Source organism: Corvus brachyrhynchos, unplaced genomic scaffold (assembly GCF_000691975.1).
Source record: "Corvus brachyrhynchos isolate BGI_N302 unplaced genomic scaffold, ASM69197v1 scaffold80, whole genome shotgun sequence".
Taxonomy (NCBI): Eukaryota; Metazoa; Chordata; class Aves; order Passeriformes; family Corvidae; genus Corvus; species Corvus brachyrhynchos.
The window spans coordinates 12,041,800-12,069,586 of record NW_008236769.1 but is presented as its reverse complement, the minus strand read 5'-3'; the positions used below and the strand labels follow the sequence as shown (position 1 = coordinate 12,069,586).

The 27,787-nt window shown below is 40.1% G+C and overlaps 1 protein-coding gene across 5 annotated transcripts in view; it reads left to right on the top strand.

The window, feature by feature from the left end:
- The window catches only part of WHSC1 (Wolf-Hirschhorn syndrome candidate 1), a 99,505-nt gene extending 73,122 nt beyond the window's left edge, over positions 1–26,383 (top strand). For all 5 annotated transcript variants that reach the window (XM_017727743.1, XM_017727741.1, XM_017727742.1 and 2 more), the window contains 13 exons: positions 10,821–10,952; positions 11,999–12,122; positions 13,167–13,367; positions 14,059–14,238; positions 15,296–15,452; positions 16,194–16,399; positions 16,862–16,965; positions 17,197–17,466; positions 17,562–17,678; positions 19,491–19,632; positions 20,248–20,354; positions 21,533–21,737; positions 22,650–26,383. In XM_017727743.1, coding sequence (XP_017583232.1) covers positions 10,821–10,952; positions 11,999–12,122; positions 13,167–13,367; positions 14,059–14,238; positions 15,296–15,452; positions 16,194–16,399; positions 16,862–16,965; positions 17,197–17,466; positions 17,562–17,678; positions 19,491–19,632; positions 20,248–20,354; positions 21,533–21,737; positions 22,650–22,915 — 2,211 coding nt within the window. In that variant the 3' untranslated portion in view covers positions 22,916–26,383. The remainder of the gene's footprint in view (positions 1–10,820; positions 10,953–11,998; positions 12,123–13,166; positions 13,368–14,058; positions 14,239–15,295; positions 15,453–16,193; positions 16,400–16,861; positions 16,966–17,196; positions 17,467–17,561; positions 17,679–19,490; positions 19,633–20,247; positions 20,355–21,532; positions 21,738–22,649) is intronic.
- The last annotated feature ends 1,404 nt before the right edge of the window (positions 26,384–27,787 follow it).

Genomic DNA, 27,787 nt, shown 5'->3' with positions numbered 1-27,787 from the left:
AGAGTTTAAAAAATAAACACAGTCAGGTAATGATGAAAGCCTTGCACAGATAATTGGATAGGGTGTAATTCTTCTCAACATGAAATAGATTTAATGATTAACTTTGACATTTCTGTGTTCACTATAATACTTCTAAGTGTTCGTTTAGGTGCTCTCTTAACAAGTATAGGAAAAATTCTCTGTATTCTACAAGCACATACATCTCCACAAGGTGTATATACGAGGATTCTGGTCAGGTTTTTTTCCCCTCTCCTTTCTTTTTCTCCCATCCTCTTTATGGACAACTTGTTCCAGAATGGAACCTGGCTGTGACTGTTATTTGTCAAGAACTGTTGTTAGCTGCACACCCCTTAAATGTTTGTCCTTTATAACCAAGTTTTGGGAAAGGTGTGCTCATTTCTTTCATGTTTGAAAGACGCATCTTATCTGACATTTTAAAAAATATTTTGAACGCTTTTTGTTGTTATTGGGGGATATTTTTAAAATGGGGTTTATTTGAAATACTATAAAATCAGGCAAGGCTAAATTTTCAGTTGATAAATTACTTTGGGAGAGAGATAGGAGTGGGGATGTGGACTTGTACAAACAGATTTCTAGACGTGACATATTAGAGATTAAACGTTTACTCCCTTCAAAAAATTGGGCTTTGAATTTGTTTTAAGATGGGTGGACAGAAGGAGTAAAGTGTTTATACAGGAATAAACAAATTTCATACCTGCATTTAATTTTGAAACAAAATAATTTTACTTCTAGGCACTTGACACAAGTAGTAATTTCTTCCAGTACTTATGTGAAATATGATACTGTTAAAATACAATTCTTAATGAGCAACTGGTAGGGCAAGATGTGAAAAAGATACTCAACACTTTGGAGTCTGCAAAAGCTCAGACTAGTTTTTTACTGGCTATGTAAAACTTGGTGTAAGCATCCAAAAGCACATATTTGTGAGAAGAGATACAGGTGGTGTATTTTAATTTCTTTTTTTACCTTGGCCCTCCACCCCCTAATAATGTAGTAGGTGCCAGTAAGAGTGTAATCAGTATTTTTTTAATAAATAAATAAGACTTTACGTTACCATTACTGCTGGATTATTGGCACACTTGGTGTGTTTGCATGAAACATATCTGCTTTAGCTTTTCAATCAATTTTTGTGATTATTGTCTGGCTTCATTAAATTGGATGAATTTGTTGGCAGCAGATAAGTGTCAAAGTATCGTGCAGACCGTAGGTACTACTTACAAACTTTGTCAAAGAAACTGTAATCTTTTCCTAAGAGAGGACAAAATAAAGCACATGTAATACTCTGTAAGTCAGCCAGCCTGTCATTCATCACACCCTGAAGTCTGAGCTGACCAGCAGATGGCAGCTTAAAGAAGCCTGGGAAAGATTTGAAGAGGTGCTTTTATTTTAATTTCATCACATCTTCCTTAGAGGAATTCTTTCTTCCTTCTGTAACACAGTGTCAAAACAAGCTCAGTTCCTGGTTATAGCTACAAATTCTTGTGTTTCCAAGGCCTAACAATGCAAATTATAAAATGCAAGCCTTAATGCTCTTTTTCTGCATATTAAACAGTATTTTTTCCCCATTACTGATTTGAGACAGATTTCATTTATCTGCATTTTTAATGGGTATTAGCATGTATACACAAAGGAGAAAACACGTACAGCTCTTAAAAGGTAAGGTGTTTGATTGAGAAGGCAGTCATGAGACATGCACAGCTTGCAACTCAAAAAGTACATCAGCTCCATTTATCAACCCTGGAGTCTAGTTGTCCTAGAGTATACAACTAAAAATTCTTACTGAAGGTAAAAATAACTGATTTTTTGATCCTAAGAACAGGAAGGAAGAAGGGAATTCATGTTGTTTTAAACAAACTACTGACCTAAAGAAAGAACAGTTCCAGTGAACCTTCCAGGTTGTTAAACAAGATCACTGTGCTTCTAGCATTTCATTCAAGCTTCCTTCAAATATAATTTTCTCTTCTAAACATTGCTTAAGGATAAGTTAATATATAGTGCCACCTGTGACTTAGCAGACAGTTGTTTCCTGTGTTTGTTTCTGTATGCCTATGGATTATTTTTTTCCCATTTGAAAGCACCAGTAAGCAGTCAGAGGTACATTTTTGTGGAACACTCCAGGTAGTTGGACTTGTTCCTTGCTAAACCTCTGCTAAAGCCTCTGACATTTTCCATGACCTGCATCATCCACCAGACCATACAGTTTTGTTACAATGGTTCTATTTTCATGTGGAAAAAAGTTCTAAGGTCACTTTTGTTCTTTGATGGCACATTCTGTGTAGAAAACTAAGTTTCTTATGTAATTACTCTCCTCTTGTGTGTTACTTAGGCTTCAGAGTGCAGAGAATCTGTTAACTGAATGTTTACATGATGTAGGTTTTTATTCCACATCCCCTACCAAAGTATCATGAGTATCTGTAGGCAATTTTATACTGTTTTAAAATGTTCTCATAGTTTTAATTAACTTTCCAGGCAAATTCAGAAATGCATAATATCCTTATCTGAAACGTCTAACTCCTGCTAATAATAAAAATGAAACTTGTCCCAGGCTGTCTTTTTTTTTGCTATGATAGTACTGTGTACACTTGTGGCACCGCATACTTAAAGAATTTATCTAGTCTAGCAGTATGGGCCAAAATATCACTCTTCATTCAGTTCAGGAATTCTTATATGAAATAAAGGAAATGTTAACTGTAACTCAATTGGCTCTGTCAGTTTTTCTGTCTCTGTGTGGGTGCACGATAGATTGTCTTTTGAATACAGCCTGACCTGTTTGTATGTTGCTTATTGACTTACTCTTACATGAGTTGTTCATAGAGTAAAAAAAAAAACAACCCAAAGCTGTAGCTGCTCGGATTTTGTTAATAAGAAAAAAGTATGCAGTTGGGTTTTATCTTTTAGAAAGGCTAAAGAGTTTATTTATCAGAACATGCATACTCCAAGCTTTCTAGAGAGAGCTGTTGCCCAGCCCAGCCCACTTCCTCCTGGGTGACTGTGGTGTAGAAATCACCGACTCTAAAGTCTTGTCAGGAAGTCTGAGATTGTAGCAGTGTCCTGAGTGTTAAGGAAAGTGAAACTTAGTAGGCAACAGCATTCAGAACTCGTGAAGACATGCCTCTTAAATTGCCTGTGAAAAGATGCCGCGTATCTTTTTATATGATCTGTTCATATCATCTGATCATGATATATATAATGGGAGGTGACCTGAGAGAGGATGCTGCTTAAGACATCCCTGTAAAAGGTGCAGGTCGCTCTATGTGGGCCCTTTCTTTTATGGATCCTGCTGCTCCTGCAGTGGAGGAGACTTGCCTGCCAAGCAGGAGGAAATAATTTCCTGCCATGCTTTGTTTTCATTTTACATACCCCTAGCTTCAAGATAAGTGTACATAGCAGGGTGTGTTTCCTTTTGATGTTCTACAGCCTGCATTATAAAGCAGGTGATGCTCAAGTAAACCATGGGGGGGGGGGGGGGGGGGGGTCTGCCTTCTTTGGCTCTCAAGTGTTGCCCTTTAGCTGTTTTTGTTACTGCTTAAACAGAATGTGACAGAAGAACATTGTTGTCTTGTCTTGAATGACTAAGAGCAAAGCTTGTATTCTTAAGGCTTAAGAAGGCTGTCACACAAGCATATATGAGTAATACAAGAAGTGCTTTTATTAGACTGAATGAATTGATAAAGTGAGTTTTCTGAAGAAGAAATTTTTTGAACAAAATTGCGCTTTGGTAGCTGTAAAAGTCTAAAGAGGTGTGTGGCTGGTGGAGTAGCAAGTGTGGGCACCATAGATGCTCAAAGGTTAGCAACTTTTTCAGTCTAAATGCCCAGATTTGTTTTGAGCCTTCAAACATGGCAGGAAAACCTTGTCTGAAATGGATCTAGAGAGGGGAAAGCCCAGGGAAACTGATGAGCACGGAAGTGTCGATGTTCAGTCTGCATTTGCCAGCACACACTGGGATATTATTTGGGACTTGCTTCTGCTCCTTGAGACAGAAGTTTTTGCCTTAACAAATACTGATGCTCTGGTCGTTTAGGACAGCCTTTAGCCAGGAAGTAATTACAGGGAAGAAAAAAAGATGCACCATGACCCCCTCCCCACCTCCTAGGAAAACACTGAGCCAGCAAGGATGCTTTCTTAGATCAGCTGTTAAAAATGAAGATTTAATCCTAACTCTAAAACAAAAGGCACATTTAATAGCCAGGTCACCAGCTGATCAAGCAGAACAGTTAAATTTTTTTGTTCTTACTGTGCTAACTTCTTAAATTCCCAGGCTCCAGATGGGATGAGTACAGATACTTTATTTTCAGAGATAGAATTTCTGGACCTTTTTTCCTTGAAATTATAGAGCAGTGATTTTTCTGGCTCTGGTATTTACTCTGATTTTGGAGCTGTCTGAAAGACGGAGACAATTATAAGCGGAAAAAAATTTTTTTTTTCTTCAAGTAAGTGGAGCAAATGTCCACATCAGTATTTGACTTCACCTGCTTCTTTGAACCACAGCATGATTTGAATTTTTAAATTCCAGTCTATCTTTTCACAGATTCACAGCTTATATCGTGTATCAGTATGATCGGATGCCAACTGAGAACGTGTCACTACCTTTTTTTTTTTTTTTTTTTTTTTTTTTTTAAAAATAAGTGACATTTCAGCCACCCAGATGTGGAAGTAGCAATACCATTTGCAAAGTTCACCCATGTGGTTCTAGAAATATGCAAGCTGAGTGTACGTACCAGCTCGCATTTAACTCTTTTTGTAAAACAGCAGAGGGACTGAAGAGCTGCCTCACATTTCTGCCAAGGTGTGTGGCTGTGACTGGAATCAGGTACCTGGTTGTAAAAATCTTAAAAAATCGTAGTAGATTTGGATTCAGTGTTAAAATGTACTGTGAGAAATGTTCCCCTGTGTTAGTGTTATCCTTTCACCTTAGAACGCTTTAATTGGTGGTGCATTGAGCTGTGCAGTTAACTCAGACTCAGTGTTGCAGCTGCAGGACTCGTGTTGCAGCTGCAGGAAGTCTTGCAGGAGGAAAAACATTGAGAATTGATTTTGTATACAAAATCTGTGTACAGAACCTGCTGTCAAATTGACTTCCTGCCCACCCCCCTTTAATCATTTTAGAGTGCTTCAGACAAAAGACAAAATTAAAAATATAAACATATAAACTCAAAAAATGCACATAGCTGACTCAGTTTAATTCCTTTCAATCCTCTAGTGTGTTTTCTTATTATAATTATTGTATAGAGTTGCACACATTTCTTCCTCTAAGCCTGCTCAGCATGCTCTGTGAAAACCAAACACTTATTTACTCAATATAATCATGCCAAGGAAACTCCGTTACTCCACCAACAGTCCTTGCATCTGTATGCTCGTATAGATCCCTTTTGCACATAACAGGTAAAAGTAGTCCAGGAAGCAGGAAAAAAAGTAAATCTCATCCTTATATTTAGCAATGAAACAATTACCCAGTGTTCATCAGGGCTTGCTGATGTAATCTGGCTTTATACATCAAATATTGCAGTATGCAAAGCATGTTCATTCAGTTAGGAATTAATGCTGAAGATGGCTTTTATAAGCATTGTTATATAGTCATTCTAAAAATAGATTGATGTTTGTCTAAAAGAATCCCTTAAGCACTTCTTTTGGTTATTGTGAACAGAGAATTTTAGCATATAGTTCAAAAGAAAATTAAAAATACTTTGGGGGATTTGAAGTCTTTATATGCTGATCCTTGTACTGTTGTGGGCCTGAGTAACTGTTCCAAAAATACAGTAGTAGTATAAAATGTATGCTCAAAATACCTTGAGATGAGTAAACCCAATTCTTTAATTACCCGTTGCTACAGTTTCTGTCTTTTCAAGGGTAAAAATACAATGCTAAACACAAAGAATTCACAGAGATGCCAAAATTTTGTCCCAGTTTGACTTGGTAGTGAAGTATTTTTTCAATAATAAAGCTATGGGGAACTTGGAAAATGCAGTAATGTGTCCCTACATGTTCCCTTTTGAGTCTTACATGTGTAAGTAGTGAATAATGACTGAGACATGTGGGAAAGGAAGGATTGCCTTAGGAGCCTGATGGGAAATTGGTCACTTCTGTGAGTGGTAATGGTATTTGGAACCTCAATAATCCCTGAAGTAAGTTCTGGCCCACCCCACATGAAGAGCATGAATTGGTTTTTAGGCTGTTTTCCTCCCTTTTTCTCACTTGTGTATGCAGGTGCATAGTTTGCAGTAGAAAGAACTGCATTCGATTTCTGATATACCACCCTTGCTCAGCGTTCAGGCAGTGAAGTGTGAAAGCCTCTACAGGCAAGTCCTCACAAGATAATGTTGACATTCAGTAATTGAAGGAAGTAGGAAGGAAAGCGTGACTGATGTGCAGTATGGGGCGGCTGATGGTGCTTGCAGTGATCCTTAGTTCAGCAGGGGAAGGGTGTCTTCCATGTCACAGCAGCAGTAATTGCTAACGAGAGGTGGAGATGGTGATAAGAGTTCAGGTACAATTTCAGTGCAGAAACTTGGCACTTGCTAAAAATCTGAAGTGAACAGCCTTGGCTTTTTTCCCCTAAATTTACACTCTTTAAAACAGTCCTTTGCCTTTATGAGAAATAAGAAATTACTCCAAATGTAAAGCAGAATAAAATAGCTACAATTTGCCAATTAATACATTTTGCCACTAATCTAAATGTTGATTACTTTGAACCTTGGCCTGAATATCAGAAGAGTTAATTATATACACTTTACTTTGCTAGGAGGATTATATTACAAAAATAAGGACAAGACAAGCTCTGGCATGATTACAAGGGAAAGATTTATATTTGTAACTCAACAAGTAAAGTAACAAGCCCCCCAAAACCTGTCCACATTTGTATTGAAGGCTGTGATTTGGGCTCTGGTATGTGACCTGTTAGACCTTCCACTGTGGGAAGTTGTGTTAACCACCCACAGAAGTGTTATGTCTCATTGCAGAGGTGGCTGTGTCACATCAGCATGAACTGATTTCTAGCGATCTTCTAAATCATCTTTATGTAGTGACTGTTTCAATCTACACGTATTTTAATTGCAAAACTCAGTGTCCCCCGGATGAATCAGAACCTGTTAGTGCTGCTACAGCTTGCTTGGGGTACAAATAGAGTTTTCCCAACTACCTCATGCTGTACCTCTCTTAGGTTCTAAGTCCTCTCGAAGAAGCATTGGATGAAGGGTTGTCTCGGCGTCTTCTCCGTAGGCCTCAAGGAACAGATGCTCTTTTACTTCCCTGATATTTCCATTGGCTATTCTGGGATAACTTCAGGAGCTGAGTGTTGAATTCCAGCTCTCTTCATAGAGGGAGCTTTCCCCAGAGATGTCTGGTAGAGACTTCACCTTCTGCAAGATGAAAATAAGGATTAAATTGAATTATCCAAAAGAAATGCTTCCCTTTCGTACAACAGGGAATCTGTTAGCCTTCCCACTTATTAGGGCCCTGAACTGTGAAATCTGGGATGGGAGTGAAGTGTGTGTGAGCAGTGCATGGATTATGGCTGTTGGAGATGATGGTTAAACCTTTGGTCATGGTGGCAGGGACAAGGAGGTGCATTCTGCAGCCTGCACCAGGCCACAGGAGTGTATTGCTGAGCTGCCTGTGAATGTAGTGACTCTTAGGAGCTGAGAGAGCCATAAGCAGGTATCTGGTTTTGTCTGTGTGTTACAAAACTGGTGGTTAATAGAGCATTTGATTTGTAACATGTGTGAGGCTCCTGACAGCTGTAAAGGAGAGATTTTGAAAGATATTCTCAGCCTGGTAGCCATTCAGTTGATGAGCTGAGGGTATTTTGTTCATGTTCTGTGTATTGGTATTTGTGCTTGAAACCTGGCATTAATACATAGGTGGGTGTAAATTGCCAAGTTTTATCTTGAATGGGCTGATAGTATTTGGCTTTTGTGGTTGCATTTGTGATCTCGGGTTTGATTCTTGCCAGCCCTGCTCATTTTTTTGGCTCAGTAACCATTTAATTTAAATAAAGGGCTGTGCATTAGTTCTGGGGCGGTAAAATCTCTCTTCTGTAGGAAAATTGATGTCAGCCTGAGGTTCACAAATGGCTGGGATTTTGTCACCCATATCTAGGGGGTTCTGAAAAACTGCCTTCTGCCAATAGGGTTCTGTTTCCATACAGAGGTCTGCATCCTTCGTTTGAATGGAGTGTATAAACCAAGGAAAATCTTGGAAAGCATGACTTTGACTTACTCTCTTGACTGAATATATTTATCACTGAATATGTTCTATTTCTCTGCTCTGTCTTCAAAAGCAGTGTGCTGGGGGAAGAGGAGCACCTTCCTCAAGGGCAAGGCTCTATGGCTTTTGCTGCTGGGAACACTGCATTAACTCAAGGGGTGCTGCACAAATGGGTTTTCTCGGGGTTTAGGTGTTTTGTGGTGTGGGGAAAAGGTGGGAAACCTAGTGTCGGGTTATAGCAAGACTGCTTGTTTTGCGTTGCTTTGTTTTTTTCTGCTGTGTTTTTAAGTAGGAAAGAAATACAGATCTAAGACCTTCCAGCTTATTTTTCCTTTTTTCTTTTCTAACCATGACTAATTCTGGCTAGTTCAAACAGGAATATAATGAGGTACTAAAAATGTTAGAGCAGTGCACTGCTTACACTAATTAATGTTTCTGTGGGAATAGTTTAAACAGAAATGAGCATGTGTGTAAGTTTACTTAAACCATAAGGGAAACTGGTTTTGTGTTTTTGCTGTGCTCCCACGCTGCCTTCCTTTATCTGCCCCTTCCCATCAAGAACTGGCTGCTCCTGGCCTTGCACTCAGGTCACATTTGCAGTTTACTATTTCACAGCTCCTTCCAGGGTACAGAGATTTCCTGGTGCCTGAACAAAGCAATGACTTTATGTGCAGTTTCTTTTAACCACTTATGAAATGGTCGGGCAGAATCCCCAAGTCACTCCAGCTGTAGAAATATTCATAGGTGAACTGGAGGTATGAATCGCTTTAATAGTATTTATTTGCACTGAGGAGATGAATTTATACCCTTGCAAGTAATGTGGGAAAAAAAACCCACCAACCAACCAGCAGCTGTCAGTCTGATCCAATTTATAAAATATTTTTAGATGTGATCAAGGAAAGCAAATGTTAAATGGAGGAATGCAAGTTAGCTGGCAGCAGTAGTGAGAGTTAATCACTCAAAACCAATGTTTCTAAAGAGATTTTATGAAGACTAAGTCTAGACCTGGTTTGGTCTTACATTTTTCTTTCTGATTTCAAAATAAATCACCTCTAATAAATTTGTACATTACATGGATTGGTTGATAGGGGGTTTGCATGTGTCTGTCTCCAGCATGTAGCTGGGCCAATTTTAGAAAAAGGTGGTTTACTGTAGATAAATATGAGATTCTGTGTCTGAAAACAGAGAATAAATTCTTCATATAAAGTGGTGTCTGTATCCTGACAAATGGCTATTGGCAAAATGATCTCTTAAATAGCACAGCAATTTAGAGTGAGTTTCAGTGCTGTATTGAAGAGACGTGGGGGGATTCTTGCACAGCAGAGCAGAAGTGGAGAAGAATAGCATCATGTTGGGTTGCTTTGGATATGGTACTTACAAGACTTTTATGGGTTATTGCCTCCAGTTCTCATGCTTGATTTTTCAACAGCCTTTTTAAAACACAGAAAAGGTTTAGAGAAACCCCACTAAAATGCTCTAGATACTGGAAAAAGTCCCCTAGGGAGAAAATTAGAGGGCGGAACAAAAAGGATTCAAACGGGCTTAGTTGCAGCCTGCTTCCATAGGAGGAAAATGTCTGCTTCCAAGGGACTTTTAATATAGCTGAAATGCCTGGAGAAAGCATCATCACCTGTGAGTTGCAGTTAGACAACCCAAAAGGGACAGGAGGCAGCACTTTTGATGGTATGCGTGAATAACCATTAGAATGAGCTTGAAGAGAAGTGATGGCATCTTTTTGCAATTCCAAATTGTGGTGTTCTCCTGGAGAATATACTTAGGCACAACTCACTGAGTACCATCTGGGGGCAACAGCATGAAATTCTGCATCTTCTGGTGTAATGTGAGATGAGACAAATGACTTGGTTGTCCATTACCTCCTTCAATTCTACTGAACTGAAAACCACCCTGTATTTTCTTTTAAATATGTTACTAAGGATGGGGTTTTTTTAAAGTAAATTACAACTATTTTTAAAAACACCCCATATTTATTACATCTAGGTCTGTTATATAAGATATATCCATAGCAGGGAGGGCTATCTTCTCTAGTATTTTGAGTTCATTGTTGGTGGTAATGTTCCTTAAACATATTGAGAGCTGCTTGTTCTTTTCTTCTTCTCTTCTATATGCTGTTCACACTTTCTTGGAGAATACTTGGGTCAGAGACTTATATGCAACTTGGAGTTTACCAAGTTTCTTTTTAAAAATTGACTGTTGCATTCTCATAAACCACATGCTCAAACTTTAATCAAGGGATTTGAAGATACCCCTGTGTTATGGCTAGGCACTTCTTGCTAACTGTATTACAGAACTGAGTATAAATAAAATGCCATGTTACAAAGTTTTGGTGTTCTGTTTTGGCTGCTACTGAGTTGCTGGTGAGGGGGATTGTTGTATAGTCCTTTTTGTGAGTCTTCCACAAATGCATATTCTGGTTTTAATCAAGGTGTTCCTCTGAAGGTGGGGGAAACAAAACCAGAAGAGCGTGCCTAAATCTGCTAGTCTGAATTGCAGTGTGTTTGCTTCCATCAGTTATTACTCTGTGCAAAACTGACCATCTGTGGCTGCTTTCTCTAACACCTGTGTTTAATCTTCAGATCTCCGATGGCCAAGGAGATGAGCGCTCAGAGTCCCCCTATGAAAGTGCTGATGAGACTCAGACTGAAGTGTCTATATCATCCAAAAAATCTGAGCGAGGAGCAGGAACAAAAAAAGAATATGTGTGTCAGGTGAGAGACGTTAGCTGGGCTGTTTCCCGAGCTTTCCTAGAAAAGGTCTTATTAAATATGAAAATGACAATATTAGGCCAGAAACAGGTTTATCATGGGAGTCTGAGATGTCTGTTTGTGATGAGGTTGCCATGGCAGTAAATGGAATTCTTAATACCTAATTATTATTTTTCTTGACCTCCAGTAAGTGACTTAGCCTTTCTGCTTGAGTTTCCAGGTCTGTAAGATAAGCATAATTTGTACCTCAGAAGAAGCACATGAGTGTTGCCAGGTGACTGGTTAGCTGATGCAGAAGAGATGCTGGTTTCTCTGTTAGCTCAGAGGAAGAAGTCCAGCCCAGTGGGGTTTGTGCTCTGTGTGCAGCAGAGATAGCAGCACTGCTCTGCTGTGATGTGCGGGTGGGAAGCAACTGAAAGCAAAAGCCTTTCTCAAACTGTTCTGGAAGGGCTCTTAGGCTATGAAATGATAGCACAATCCAAGTAGACAGATCAAATTTGTTTCCATGAGACTGGGCAAGCAGTTACATTTCCATTTTTTGTACATAGTGAGGATGAGGTTGTATCTATCTATAAATGTTGGGTAGTCCTTAAATTCTGCCAGCACTGTTGTTCAGTTCATCTTTAGTTATGCATGTATCACTGCTAACTAATCAGACACAGAAGTATCATTGTGCCAACTGAACTGATTTCCTTTTGCCAAGGAAAAGGAAAGGAAGGATGCTTTTTAACCCTACTTAGATGCATCAGTGTGCTGAGGGAATATTTCTTAAAGCTTTTTTTCTATTCCTTTTCTTCTGTCAGGTTGTATTTACTCCTGAACCATGGTCTGGGAGGGATATTTCTAGTGGTTTAATGATTCTGTTACCTGTTTCAACTTGAAGCCAGGGCATGTGACGATGCTTGTAAAATTATCTTTCGCTCGTTGAATTTGATTTCAACAGTGGGAAAAGATATTTTGAGGAGCAGTGTATGAAAAGGAATAAAGAAAACAGTTTTTTTCCACATATGAACTTTTCTTTAACATTCAATGCCTTTGTGTTGTAAAAGCTGTGTGAAAAAACAGGTGATCTCCTACTGTGTGAAGGACTTTGCTATCGAGCTTTTCATGTAAGCTGCCTTGGGCTCTCTGGAAGACCAGCAGGAAAATTCATTTGTAGTGAATGTACATCAGGCAAGTTTGTCCCTTTCTATTAATTAAAAATAAAAAAAGTTATAGTTTTCCCATCCATTGCTCTAGGACATCCTCCTGGGCAGAGTATGTATCCTCTGAGAACCCTTATTTGTCCTTTTGGACCTGACAGGGTGGGAGTTCATAGAGTACCACTAAGTGTGCCATGTTTTACAAAGTTCACCCTATTTTCAGTGAGAACTCTCTTGCAACGTGGCTAATTTAATCAGAATTCCATTGCCTTAATAACTACAGATTATTTGCTCTCTGAGTACAATTACAGATGAGATTTAAAGTCTCTCACAAAGACTTAAGAAATCCTAGAAAAAGAGCGGCGAGTGAAACGTTTTAAGTTCTTTTTCAGTCCTTTGTGTGTCTATATCAATCTTTTGCTTTTCCTGTTAAAAGACTACCTTATTGCTATTAATTTCATTTGCTTTTAATCCTGTAATAACTGCTTAGAAGTTCTTAATCTCAAAACTTTACATAAGATTTGTGTTCTGGCTCATAAGCTCATTTCAGTACATGCAGTAAACCTTGTTGGAACTGCTGCTTCAAAATAAAGCTGTTCCAACTAGTCCAGAAAAAAGATTAGAGGATGCTTGTCTTTGGTTTGTGGTCCTGCTTGAAATTTCACAGGACCACAGACAACCCATCATCCTATTTCATTGGTTTAAAAAAATTTTAAAAATTCATAGTTGTCCTGGCGTACTGAGACTTATAAATAAGAACGTAAAATCAGATTGGTGCGGCTTTGGGTGTTGTTGTGTATACTTCAACTGCAAATGGGTTTGCTTTGTAACTTTATTTGTATCTGAGCAGATCAGTATTTAATACTAAAGAGCTAAAGTAAATAGTTGCTGTACCAAGTTGTTACGATAGGAATATCTGCAACATCAAGTAATGCAATTTGATCTGCTGAAAAAGCCTCCTGCACGCAACAAAAGCAACTCCCTCATGCATAACATAAAGGCACGAGAGAAGTGTTTTAAAGTCATGTGTTTGGATGAAAAATGAGTTACATTCTGTTTATTCTTTTGCCACCAGGTGTGCACACCTGTTTTGTGTGTAAGGAGAGAAAGGCAGATGTGAAACGCTGTGTTGTGTCTCACTGCGGAAAATTCTACCATGAAGCTTGTGTGAAAAAATTTCATCTCACTGTGTTCGAGAACAGGGGGTTTCGGTGTCCACTCCACAGCTGCCTCAGTTGTCATGTTAGTAACCCCTCACATCCACGAATTTCAAAAGGTAGTTTGATTTTACGTTTTTGTGACTGATGAATTAATTTTATTTATGGTATGCTAAGGTAAGGAATGTGTCCATTTGAGAGCTGCTAGCTGCAGTTTTGTTAGGCATAAATGGACTAGCGATTGATTCAGAATTCTTAAAAAAGTACTAATAGAATAATTTTTAGTCAGCTTTATTATTTACCTTGTTTGTGTTCTCTTTCTAACTAGCTTTCAGTTATCCATAGTTAGCCATGTTTTCTTCTCAAGAGAGAATGAGATCTAGAATGCATAGAGGATGAGGAGAGAGGCCAAGCAGTGAGGGCAGGACCTGAGAATGTACAAACACTTTAGCAAGGCTCAATGAAAGTGGAGACACTTGATTCTGTGCAGGTTTTTAGCTTTGGGCAACATTTGCAGGCAGAATTACATGACTAAGGAAGAGCTGGTCTACCCTGGTGTTCATAATTAAAGTCTTAGAGTGCTTTAAATTGGGTGTAGGGTTCTCTAAAAACCTTTATTAATTCAGTATTGTTGCAAGCGTTGAAAACATAATGGCTGGAGTTTTGCGCGTGCATATAGGGTGTCTGAGCACTACCATCCTTTTTGCTGAAATAACCAGTCAGTTTTGTCCCAAAGTAACACGGCAGCATTGTGCTTCACTGCAAGTCAGTTTTGTCCCAAGGTAACCCGTGAGTGTTGTGCTTTGCCAGGGAAGATGATGCGCTGTGTGCGCTGCCCCGTCGCGTACCATGCCGGGGACGTTTGCATTGCCGCAGGATGCGCCGTCATCGCCTCCAACAGCATCGTGTGCACCAACCACTTCACTGCCATGAAGGGGAAGAGCCACCATGCCCATGTCAATGTCAGCTGGTGCTTTGTGTGTTCCAAAGGTAAACGGGTGGGGAACTCCTCCAGAAATGCAGCATCAAAACTTTTTCTTTCTATCATTTTATTCTTCAGTTTAAGTGTTGTTTTTCTAATCTGTTTATAGCAAATCGTTAGAACTGTGCATATGAAGTTAGGCTTTGTTAGGTTTTGCTGTGATGTCAGATTGGCTTATGCTGCTTCAGGGCTTTAAATACCCTTTTTTTTCCAGAAATAATTAGTTTTACTTGGGCTTTATCCAACAACCAGAAGCCTGATTTAATTCTTTACAAGAGATACCTAATGAGTATTTCTGTGTTCTTTCCCCTGTGTTCAATGTACTAAAGCTTTTTGTGTTTCTTTATTGCTAATATGTAATATTGCACCGTAAATATTTGAAGAGTTGCTCTGCAGCAGACAGAAAATTGAGTCAGTATTAGTTGTTGCCGGGATTGCCACTAATTAAGGGTGTTTCATTTTATCCTGTACAATGAATCTGTTCCTTACTGAGAACCACAAAATGCGTAGTGTTGATTAAACTTGTAGCAGTGAAACTCTACCTGATTTGTTAACAAATTAATATGCAGCATAGCAGCTTTTAAGCTGCAGCCAACGTTCCACTTGATAATTCGTGGAACAAACTAACAATCTTGTTCCTTCTCCCCCTGAGGGGGAAAAAAACCCCAAAATCCTACAAGTATCTGTTGTGGTTTAAATTTTTCCTACATAGAAATGTTAATATATATTAAAACGATGTTGAACATATTGTAGTCATTAAAGTACAGCAAAGTAATTATAATTTGTGCATTATTCTGGCGTTTTTATCACCAGCTTGCTTGTTATTTTGCCTGTGTTACTAACCCGAGTCTGCCAGGCATATAAATTAGTCAGGACCTTTTGGCTGCTGTACCCAACTAAGTGATGTGTGTATTTGTTGCTGAGGGTCAGCATATTTTAACCATTTATTTTCTAACTGAACCTACCACATGTGTATCATTTCAAACCTGTCTGGAATGCACAACTTTTATTTTGATCTTGATGTTTCCCAACCTTTTCTTTTTTCCTTTTTTTGCCTCTCTGCAGGCGGAAGTTTGCTGTGCTGCGAGTCGTGCCCGGCAGCCTTTCACCCTGACTGCTTAAACATCGAAATGCCAGATGGGAGCTGGTACTGCAACGACTGCAGGGCGGGCAAGAAGCTCCATTTCCAGGATATTATTTGGGTTAAACTGGGAAATTACAGGTCTGATGAAGGAATTTGTGTTGTTTTACAGTACTGGCATGTTTAACTAAGGATCATACAACTGATTGCTCCTGTAGGCCAGTCCTGCTGCACACTGATTTCTCACTGCTCTCTGAACTAAGGACCTCACCTCCCTGCAAGCTTCAGGTTCAAAGACTTGCAGCTTTGCTGTTGCTCTTGGCCAAGGCATTACCCATACAGGACTCCTTGAGTCTTCTGACTTCTGCCTTCAGTGTATGAGCTATCAACCCCTGTTGGTTTCAGAGATCCCTGCCAATAAATTGGTCTAACTGGTAATTGGCTAAATTACTCCCTTGCAGGCTGGGACATCAGTTACTCAGGTTGTTGGTGTTTAACACTTGGATGAGATTTGAGTGAGATAGAGGTAACTGGGGGTTATCCTTGTAACATTAATGGGTGTTATAAACCTTCTCTTGATCTTTGACAATTACAGTAATTGCAGGCCTTGTAAAGATGACGGTTTTGCCACCCAGACACAGGAAGTCCTGTGTGTGTGCTTACCTTGCAGGCAGGTGAAGTCCCACTGATCTGAGTGTCAGGCTTTCCTTTTCTAGTCTTCTCTCACTCTCTACTGAGAGAGGGGAGAAAAGGATTTTAAATCCTCTTGGATATTGGAAATAATAATCAGTTACTGCTGTTTCAAGTGATGTTGTTAAACTGTCTCTTGCAGAAAGAGCCTGACTAAAATGCTGTATTTTTTTATTTGTACTTCTGTGCTAGATGGTGGCCTGCAGAAGTTTGCCATCCGAAAAACGTTCCCCCAAATATCCAGAAAATGAAGCATGAAATCGGAGAATTTCCTGTGTTTTTCTTTGGTTCTAAGGATTACTATTGGACGCACCAAGCACGGGTGTTCCCTTACATGGAGGGAGACAGAGGGAGTAGATACCAAGGGATCAAAGGAATTGGAAAAGTCTTCAAAAATGGTACATAGCTAAAAGTAAACAAAAATAATCCTAGGATATGTATGCTTTGCTTTCTTCACACATAGCCTTGGGTTTTGAACATCTGTTTTACAATACTGAATTAAACAAATTTGTGGTGTCCTGGGCAGCAGTCACTATTACTATCTTTGCATGAGAACATTATTTTCATGTCTTGTAAAAGACTGGGATCTGACTGAAATTATATCTGATGATTTTTATTTTCTGGAAAGCTATAAAGAAAGACTGAGAGAGTAGACTCTCTCGGACTGGGAGACTAAAAGAGTAGAATTTATACATCTGTTAAGAGCATTAACACTCTAGAAGCATTGTTTGCAAGAAAATTGAATGGTGGGACTAAGAAGTAGACAATGCTTTGTTTTAACACACATGGGAATGAGCAAGTCAGTTTGGGGGGAGTAATCCTCTTTCTGGCATTTCTCTTAATGCTGCAATCTTTTTCAGCTTTGCAAGAAGCTGAAGCTCGATTTCGAGAAATAAAGCTACAGCGAGAAGCCAAAGAAACCCAGGAGAGTGAACGTAAACCTCCACCATACAAACATATTAAGGTAAAATTTGAGGAAATGACACTGGGTACTCGAAGGTTTGAGCTGAGCAGTGAGATGGGGTCAGGTTGTAATGATGGTAACTGTGCTTTCCCAGTCATGAGATGGTAAAATTTTGCTTTGGAAACATCTAGTGGTGCAAAAGCAAATTAGCAACCACTATGTAACTGTAACTCTTACAATAAAAATAACGGTTCTAACGTCATATTTGAACTATTTTAATGTATTTTTCAGGTGAATAAACCTTGTGGTAAAGTGCAGATATACACTGCTGATATATCTGAGATTCCCAAGTGCAACTGCAAACCCACGGATGAAAACCCTTGTGGCTTCGATTCCGAGTGCCTCAATCGGATGCTGATGTACGAGTGCCACCCACAAGTTTGTCCGGCGGGAGAGCGGTGCCAGAACCAGTGCTTTACGAAGCGTCAGTACCCTGAGACAAAGATCATCAAAACTGACGGCAAAGGGTGGGGTCTGGTTGCCAAGAGGGATATCAAAAAGGTAGGAATTGTTCTTACCCAGCAGAGAATCGGTGACCCGCAATGCTGTTTGTGGGTTTGGGATATACTTCACTAGTGATGCTTGGTGCCTTTCAGGGGGAGTTTGTCAATGAGTATGTGGGAGAGCTGATTGATGAAGAGGAATGTATGGCAAGAATCAAATATGCACATGAAAATGACATCACCCACTTCTATATGCTTACTATTGATAAGGTAGGGTATTTGATGGTTTTTGCCATTATTTACTTACAACCTTACTTTGACCTCTTTTTCTGTTGATCACCTTGGTAGGGCACTCTGCTACTTTTGACATACCACAGTTTCATATATTCACAGCGTTGCATTTTCTTTGCCTGCTCTCTCCATTCTGTATGTACATAGTGAATCTCCTTAGTTCTGTGTTACGTAATAAATTACATATTAAGGTCTATAGGCTGCTTGATTAAGTACAGTGCTTACCTGTACCTGTAAGTACAAAGTACTTACCTGCCTAGTCTTAAAATGAAGTGTGAAGTTTGGGGGAATAGTAGTGATACAGTGGAAGGAATTGCTGTTAGCAATACTTCTACTAAAATTTCAACAGCAGAAAATAAAATTCTCACTTGAGAGAATGTGGGATAGAATTGTGAGGCTGTGTCCTATATAGGGCATTTAATATTTTTTGCAGCCATCTGTCCCTTGCTTTGTTTATAACAAAACTAGGCTTGTGCTTTTGTAGAAACTCTTTTCTGAAAGCACTCTCTGTGTTAGTAGCCAGCCAGCCCTCCACAAATTGATTTGCAGCAAATTGTTGCAGCACATTAATTAACACACCAAAATAATTCAGCACCTGTGGTTCTGTGCACACCTCTGAGTATTTTCTTCCTCAGGAGGGGGAGAAAGTGAAGAACCTGGACAGCAGGAGTTATACATTATATCTATGTTATATTACTTCAGTCCCCAGACAGCTAGTTAGGAGATAAACAAGAGCTGGCTGCCAGTCCTGCATCTTTTTCAGTCCCAACCACCATTACTTTTCCCAAGACTCTTGCTCTGCATTTCCACACCTGCTGTTTTCATTAGTCCTGTAACTGAGGAGTTCCTGCACAGGAGTTACCCCACAGGATGATGAAACCGCGTTTCTCTGAACACTTTAAAAGTTTCTCAGCCCTCTACTAGATTGACATACAATGTCAGTGTGTTAAATATCTGAACTGAATATGTATTTGACTCTTACTGTAATTAATAAACGTTCATTGTGGGTCTATTTTGCCAAAAGCGCCAATGCCATTATGAGGCTGAGCTGCCCATGCAGTGAAATATGTGCACACAGGCATGATACTTGTACATGTGCATTATGAAAATGAGCTAGAAGGAAACCATAATAATACTTCATAAATAAGCAGAGCCTTCTCAAGCAGGTCTGCAAAGAAACACAGTTCTGGCAATTTCAAGACTTCATTTTATTTTGTTAATGTTTGGTGTATTTGGTGGAGATAGAAATGAAAAAGCAATTGTGTGTAGGGATGGGATGTTTTTAGCTTACCAAGAGCTTGTTTTTGTAAACTAGGCTGATTTGAGGAAAGAAATCTGGTGAGAAACTAGTAATCTGTGGAAGTAATCATGCAGTGACTTGGTAAATGCCACAAAGCGCAGTACTTGTAGATGCCTCACAGCTTTGTGAGTGCAAAGTAAATGGTAAAGGGACTGAGTCTAAGTTTTGAGGCTTCCTGGGGGAGGGGGTTCCTTAACATGCCCACCACAATGCTCACAAGAGCACTTATCCTGCCATGTGGCTGTGATGGGTGCTAGGAAAATGTGAGCTAGAGCACGAGTATTGCTTTGGGAGTGTCACATTCCAGGCCATGTGGGACACTACAGTTTCCAATACAACATGTACCAGCAGTTGGCTTCTGTGCTCTGGATAGCAGCACCATGTCAGTTCCGAATGCAACTACTGAAATCAGTTATGGATGATTTTTCTTTTTTTTGTTTCGTGAGAGGGGAGAGGAAAAACATTCATCCTGTTGCTGGTTTGTTCTCCAGGACCGTATTATTGATGCTGGCCCCAAAGGAAACTATTCTCGGTTTATGAATCACAGCTGCCAACCAAATTGTGAAACTCTAAAGTGGACAGTGAATGGAGACACTCGTGTCGGGCTCTTTGCTGTGTGTGACATTCCTGCAGGTACATCAGCTCGGCTTGGCTTTGGTTTCATTCCCTAAGTTAAACCTTTTGTGCAGTTATGAGTGGGACAGTCATAGTTTAACTGATTCAGTGCAAATATTTTTGTAGAGAACTCATCACACAGAGGAGATGCTTTGTGATCTGCCTTATACTTTAATGATTCTTAATTGTGAGTCTTCTGCTTTTTGTTGCTTGCTTCTAGGGCAAGTATCCTTAGTAAGTTTTTGTTTTGGAGCTCTCAAATGCATCTTTTCCATGAACATAATAAGCTTAAGGAGTGGATGTAGGAGGCTGTTTAAAAGTGTCTGTGTTCTGGTTTGTGTGCACACATGGTCACACACATACATACCTATCTATAGCTGTATTTAGCTGGATGGGTGGATAGATAATGTGTGTAGGTCAGACACAAGCGCAGTTTTGTGAAGTCAAACGAATTTATTTTAAAATGTAATTGCATAAGACATCGTGTTATATGGGCATCTAGTTAATCATTGTTAGTGCTTACGAGCAGTAAAGAGAGGGAAGCAAGCAAATCCCAAAACAGCAGACAGCAAAAACTGTATTTGCTTGTAATAACTTTGATAGAATTTGTTACCTTGTCCTTTTCACGCTCAGGGACGGAGCTGACTTTTAATTACAACCTTGACTGTCTGGGCAATGAAAAAACAGTCTGCAAATGTGGTGCCCCAAACTGCAGTGGATTTCTTGGGGACAGACCAAAGGCAAGTAATACATCAAGAGATTTTGACAGTCTTGTCGGGGGAAGGGTTGTAGAAGCTTCAAACTGACTGAGAATGTGCCTAACTGTAGTCAGTGAGATTATTCTGACATTCTAGTTTATATTTCCACATCTAAACCTTAAAGTATGATTATTTTGTTAAGATTCACTAAAAAAAAAAGAGTTGAAGAATAAAAAATGTGAGTTTCAAATGAGGAAAAAATGCTACCAAACTATATCAAGAAACAATCTGTAGGATTCCCTGTCAGGTTAGTTTGAAGCCTGTATCCAGCAAAAGTTGATGGAGCTTCCTGAAGGGCTGGCATAGGAGTGTGAGGGAAGGCACAAGTACCACCTGTGGATGTTGATAAGCTGCACCTTCCTGTAGTCCTTCACACTGCTCAGTACCAGCCACTTCAGAGGGTGGACTGGGAATCTTCAGAACCCACACAGCTGGTTTTTGTTAAGAGATGGACTTAAATGAGGTTTCACATAAGCTTGTGAACATTTACACAGCCAGCCATGAAGAAATTAAATGTTACAGTTTAGTTTAATGGGGCTGTCTGCATTGGTAGATAGAATGGGCTAATTTTAAAGAAAGTAGATAGTGATTACTGGGGTGAGAGGAAGGGAATGGTGGTAGGGATGTGGAAAAATCATCCAAAATTTTATTATGATTTGGTGAAGGAGAGTTAAAGTGCAAGCAGCAGAATGTCAGATTGAAATAGGGATAAGGTTGGTATATTCTTTCCATCATTACCTACAGTTCCTGAAGTTCTGCTGTCTGTACCTCAAAGAGAAATGGAGGCAGCTTTTAGTAATTCCAGCATAGCTATTGACAACTGGAAGAGAAAAATGGATATTGAAGTGATTGGTGGTGCAAGTACATAATGAGGGTAAATTAGCCACAGGTAGATTAGACTGGAAATTTTGTCAGTGACGAGAAAATGAAGGGGGTTTTGCAGTAGAAAGGTCCTGTAGGGAGAAGATGACTTTTCACAAGGGTCAGTGAGTTTTTTTTGTCAACACAGATGAGTACAGTGGGGCACTGGGCAGGTCTGCCCCAAGTCAAGTTTTTGGTTGTGCGCATGGTCTGGCAGGTGTGCCAACAGCTTGGCTAGGTTGTGTAATGTTTTTCCTCTGCAAAACTGGCATTTACAGATTTACATCTTACTCTTTTAGAATTCTTCCACTAATGCCTCAGAAGAAAAAGGCAAAAAGACCAAAAAGAGAACACGGAGACGCAGAATGAAAAATGAAGGGAAGAAAGAATCTGAAGATGATTGTTTCCGTTGTGGTGATGGAGGCCAGCTGGTATTGTGTGACAGGAAATCTTGTACTAAAGCTTATCATCTCTCCTGTCTTGGTTTGGTGAAACGTCCTTTTGGTGAGTCAGCCCATGTCTTACACTTGTATAACTAACTTGTGCAGGTACCTCAATTATTGCACTGAAACCTTGTCAGGATTGTCATCTTGAAAACATTGGGTTTGTATGGCAGGAACTTTGTTTTTGCATCGTGTAGGAGCAGCTCCTCTTGGATTTGAAGACAAAATGATGGCCTCCTCCTGCCTCTCTGGCAAAATGAGGCATTTGTTTTACAAATGTAGGTAATTGAGTACATCGCCTGGTAGGAGCACCGTGGGCCTGCCACAGGAAAGTTGATTTTATCTAAGAAATGCATGAAGCCCTTTGAGTTCAAACCAGAAGAACAGCAGCAGCTTCTGAAACAAGGCAAGTAGGGAAATGTAAGAGCAGCAGACATCAGGTTGAGGTTCCAGATATCACAGGAGTTACCAAGTCCCAGTCAGCCATATCACATGGGATATGAACAAGGGAAGCAGGCAAAGCCTGTTGGCCCAGAAACAAGTAAAACAAGGACTGGTAAAGTATGCTGGGGTGAAACAGCAGCTGTAAGTGAAGCACACCAGTCATCCCTGAGCAAAACTGGCAACAGTCAGGGGACTGCTGTAAGGTAGGCAGCAGCTGACTGGATGTTTGGATGCTCTACCAGCCTGCAAGTTCTGTAAAATGCTATTGAGTGAAGCCTGAGTCATTTCTTCTAGCTGGAGCTGACTGCTGTGTTTAAATGAGGTTGTGTCAAGTCCGCTCCTTGCAGCTGCCAGCTGAGCTTCATAAGCATGATGTAGCATTTTGAGTGTTGAGATCAGCCCCGGTAGTTGCTGTCATTTGCTTTGTCAGGAAAGTTGTGCCTGTGTTCAGCTGCTACAACACAAAACTTCTTTAAGAGACGATGCCGTGTTTTACTCCCCGCTAATGGCTCTTTGGTTTCGATTGCAGGGAAGTGGGAGTGTCCTTGGCACCACTGTGATGTTTGTGGCAAACCTTCTGTTTCTTTCTGCCACTTCTGCCCAAACTCTTTCTGCAAGGAGCACCAAGACAGGACAGTACTAAATTCCATGTTGAATGGACAGTTATGCTGCTCTGAACATGTTCTCGGGGTGGATTCTGTTGAAACTCAGAAGACTGAGAAACCCCGCAAAAAACTGAACAAGTTCAAGCCTAGGAGAAAGAGGAACAGATGGATGAGAGCTGAATGCAAATAGTCATGGACTGCAGTTTCTACTGCTAACACTATCTTGTAGATAAGTTGTGAATATGACCAGGGAAGGACACAATTTTACATATATTCTGTAAAGGTTACAATGGGGGGGGATTTTTTTGTTTTGTTTTTATAAATCCACTGAGCCAACCACAGCAGTCTTCTGCTGCTTCTGCACTGATAACGAACTGCATAGTTCAGCAAACTTCAGGACAAACCAAGCTTATTACTCAGCATTACAGTTACACTTGAATTGTTACGAATGTAAAATGTTCCCTCCAAAATACTTGCAGGTTGGAGGTAGGTTAAAATCAAACCAGGTAGGCTTAAACATAGTCTTGTTGAGATAGTATTTGTCAACCAACAGATGTTTAAAATAGTATATCCTTGAAAGAAGTTGTTAGTTCTCAAGTCCTTTTGAGTAAGAAATGGCTTGGTCTGTGGTCCCAATGAGATTTGCTTGCCTTGTGTGTTTTTGAGCAAGTGCTTGAAAATGCCAGTCACGACCCAGGTGCGTCTCTCGCTACAGCCACACACACAACAATTGGTTTGTGCTCTTCAAAAATGATTCTTAAGCTATCATAATCATAAATATCCTTCCACCGAGAAATATGGTGCGTGGTGGGAAAGGCACACCCTGTACCAGAGAGGGGGAATCTTACTTTGTAAGAGATTTTTTTCTATACTGTTTTTTCCTGTATTTCATCCCAGCAAAATAGAAGTTACTTGATCTTGCAGAGCTGTACAGGTCTGGACTTAAAGGGATATTGTCTTGCAATCTAGGCCCAATAATATAGGATTTTTGTGTCTTAATAAAAATAAATCTTACAAAAGCTATTATTTGGAAAAGATTACTTGATTTTTTTTTTTCCTTAATGTCAGGTAAAATGCAGAGGCAAACTTTTCTTTGGAATGTTAGGAGTCCAAGCATTTCAACTTTATGATAATGCAAGAAATGCCCAACAAGGAGCAAAACCACCCCCATGAATGAAACAGAAAGTGAAACTTGACTAAAGTGCAAAAACTAAATTCAAAACAATTAAGTAAAAGTGAAATAGATTTTTGAAGAAGCACATAAGAATTTTGATGTGAAATTTAGCCTGACTGTTCCTTTTTGTATAAAACTAATGTTTGTATAAAACAGGCTTCTTGACTTGACAGACTGAAATTTTTTGTTACATTTTTAGGAGCTCTGCTCTCGACTATCCTGTCACCACTGTTGTGTCAGCAAAGTTGTTTTGAATTCCTCACTCCCGTTAGCGTTAGGCTCTCACTAACAGTGAGATGAATATACAAGGCTTAGCATTGATGGAAATAATCCTAGAACTAGGAAAAAACGGTAAAGAAAAACATCTTTGCCAGTTTAGTTCCCAGTGCACGTCCTTGGCGTGTGATTCGGCAGCGTTCCAAGCACGTTTTGCGTTGTGCCATTGTGACCCACCCTCCTAAAGAGCACGTGCACCTCCATGTCCATTTAGCCATTTGTGTATGTTCTAGCTTAGTTTGCCCTTAATAGTGCAGAAACTCTGTGTGTAGCCCTTTTGAGACTGAAGCCTTGCTGTATCATGGAAGTGTATGGGGTTTTTTCCAAGGTATTTCTTCAGGATTTGATTTAGTTTTTGGAATTACTAAAATCCTCATTTATTCCCAACACATAAAAATTTTGGTTTTATTAGAAAATATTAATTGAAAGAGGTTATAGATGTTGCATTGCCCTATGCTGAACACTTTGGTTTCTGTTTTGTGACCAAAATGCTTTGTTTTTTTGAATCAGTTTTTATAAACACTGTTGGAAGGTTAATTTTTGTTTTTTAAATAATTTTGAAGAAATAGCACAGTTCAAAATCAGGGCAAGTGTTACATGTTTGCATTTTTTAAAATGGTATGCCAAGCCTTGCACTCAAGTTAAAATTCAAGATTCCTTAATTGATTTTGAGGGAAACGTTTGCTCTGCCATGGGACTGAAGAACAGTCCTGTGCCTAAAATCAAAACCAAAAAATGATATTATGGATGTTTCTCTAGTATTGGGCTTCAAGGGAAGGAAAACGAGGTCAGGTAGTAAAGCAGAAATACTTTCCTCATTGCTTTAAAACAAAATGAAGGAATTTGATGTCATTGGGACCATTCTTTAAATACTATACCATGTAAGGAAGGCTTTGTAAGAATGCATTTAAATAAGTTATTATAAAATTTTTCCTTTACATTCCATTGCTTTTATAATTTGTTAATATTTTTAGTTGTTTTGTTGCTTTTTCCTCTTCACGTGTAGGTGTAACAGCTCTGTCACTCTGGAACAGTGATGCCCCAGTTCCTAAGAGGCAGATCCCCACTTCCAGAAGCCACTGTCTCAGTTACTGACAGGCACTGCTGCAGTGACAGCACCCATGGGGGTTTGGGATGGGGCACGGAGCCCACAGCTCCCTGCCCCCTCTGCGGGGCTCACAAGCACATTCAGCACGGCAGGATGCAGGACAGCCACCCCTTGTGTCTGCCTGTGGGGACAGAGAGACTCTTTATGTCCACACAAACAGATCTGAGCCAGGGGCTGTTTGACCTTCTGCTTCCTTCTACCTCTCCCTGCTCTTTACTGCTCCACTCTCTGGGCCCACGGAGTTCTGCATCCCTGAGACTGCAGACCGGGACTTCATTTGTGAGTTCCTAGAAATTCATTCCTTCTGCTGGGCACGTCCTGTAGACTGATCTTGAGAAGGAATGTGGATCATATTCTCCCTTGCTACGTACTGGCCATGTAACCCTGTGAGCTCAGCTCAGGCACTCAGGTGGTGATCTGGGAGAGTTCTGATTTCTGTACCAGGACAGGTGGGGTTTAGATGCATTGTAATGAAGGCTTCTGTACCTTACTCTGCAGCCTGGGAAACCAGGCTAAAGTTTTGTTTTAAAAAGAAGACAAAGAAAAGTTGTGACATTGTTTTCATTTTCCCACTGTTGAAATACAAGGTAAAACAATCCTTAAGACTTGAGCTTTCTCATTATGCAACTTAATACTTTTTAGCATTCAGCAACTTGAAGGATTTTCTGTTATAAATTAATCAAAACAACATCTAACTGTGGCATATTATGTGGCCTTAAATGATGTTCTTTGTGTCTTGCCCGTCAAAGTAGCAAAATGTCTTTCCTTTTCCAGCAAAAAGCTGATACATGACAGCCAATTTCAGAATTTGTTGTTCTTTTATCACATGAGCAAGCATGGAAACAATTTTCAGATGAATATGTTAGATGTATTTTCATACAACCTAGGAAAATAATCAAAGTAAATGTCTGTTTTGTTCAATAGCTTTGTGTTCATGGTCAGGTTTTAGGAGGTTTTTTTATATTAATTACTTGGAAAAGCAAAATATCTTGAAAGACGTATTAATGGGATTTTTCCACATTGTTGAGTCTCATTATTCCATGTCTGACTGCTTGAGAAACGTCAATGTCTTATTAAATGTTGAATTCTATTCCTAGTTATTTAAGGAGTTGCTAAGTCTCTTTTGTAAAACAGCTCTATATGCTTATTTTGGCACTATTTTTTTTCTTTAAAGAAAAAAGTTAAATTGTTACATACTAAGCAAGCATAGTTTGGCAGCAAGGGAACAGGGCTTTGTTCTCTCATAGGGAAAACTTACACTCCAGGCCTTCCTAAGAGACACCCTGGAAATACTGTTTTACACTTCCATGGAGGTGATAATGATTGTGCTTTGGCTTGTTTTCACACTGTTGCTTATCACAGAAATGCTGACGTTTCTTGCAGTCCAGTTTTTCCAGTGCTGCTCTCTGTTGCTCATCATTTTACAGGCTTTAGTGACACGGAGCTGGAGCTACCCAGCCCAGCCAGCACCGCTCCCTCGGGGTCCTTCTGCTGTCACAAGTGCTGGTCCTCCTTGGTCAGGTCTGAATTTTACTCTGTTTGGCTTTGTCAGATAGGTTTTTTTTGGGTCTGGTTTGGCTTCACTTGTGAAGTCTCCCACCTGTGACAGCAGCTACATTTTTTCAAAAAGCATTTCAGAGACCTGCTTTGATTCTGGTGGCTTAACGGTTCTGCTGAGGTCACCTGGGGCTGTGCATCAGGATTGTGTCCCTCTGCTGCTCCCAGGAAAACCACAGCCTTGGGCCAGCTGAGAAATTTCATGTCTCTCCTAAATACACAGAGGGAGAGACTGCAGGGAGCTCTGTCCATGCTGGGTGCTGGGTTGTAGGTACCATCCCTGTTGCTGCTGATTCAGATTAGAGTCACAGAATGGGCAGGGACACCTTCCTCTGGACCAGGTTGCTCCAAGCCCTGTCCAACATCACCTTGAACATTTCCAGGCACGAGGCAGCCACAGCCTCTCTGGGCACCCTGTCTGACCACAGTGGCTGATGTGCCACTCTTCCACCCAGTTATTTGCCTGATACAGTTGAGAGAGATCAGAGAACTGATACATTTATAAATTTTTTTAAGCACTTTTAACACCTTCCCTGGGGAGCGAATGAGCAGCTGAGGGCAAGAATCACCTAACCCCCCCCCCCCCCCTCGCTGGCACATCAACCCCCCCCCCCCCCCCCCCCCCTAGCTGGGTCACTTCAACTACCTCTGCTGCTGCAAGACTAAAGTGAGAAGTAACACCTGCTCCCACCTATCTGCAGTCATTTAAAATCGTGGATCTTTTGACAGAGATTCTGTTTTTACTGGCAGTGGAGAGCTGGTGAAGCATAGCACTGACACAAAGGGTCACAGCTGGCTGGGCTGGGTTTACACAGCACCTGTGTGGGAATGTCCTGAAGAAAGGAGAAAAGTATTTACTTGTGAAAGAAGCCAGAAATTGGAAGGGGAAGACCTTGTCTGTCAGCCCAGTGCAGCAGAGCAGGGAGCTGGGCTGGTTTGCACATGTA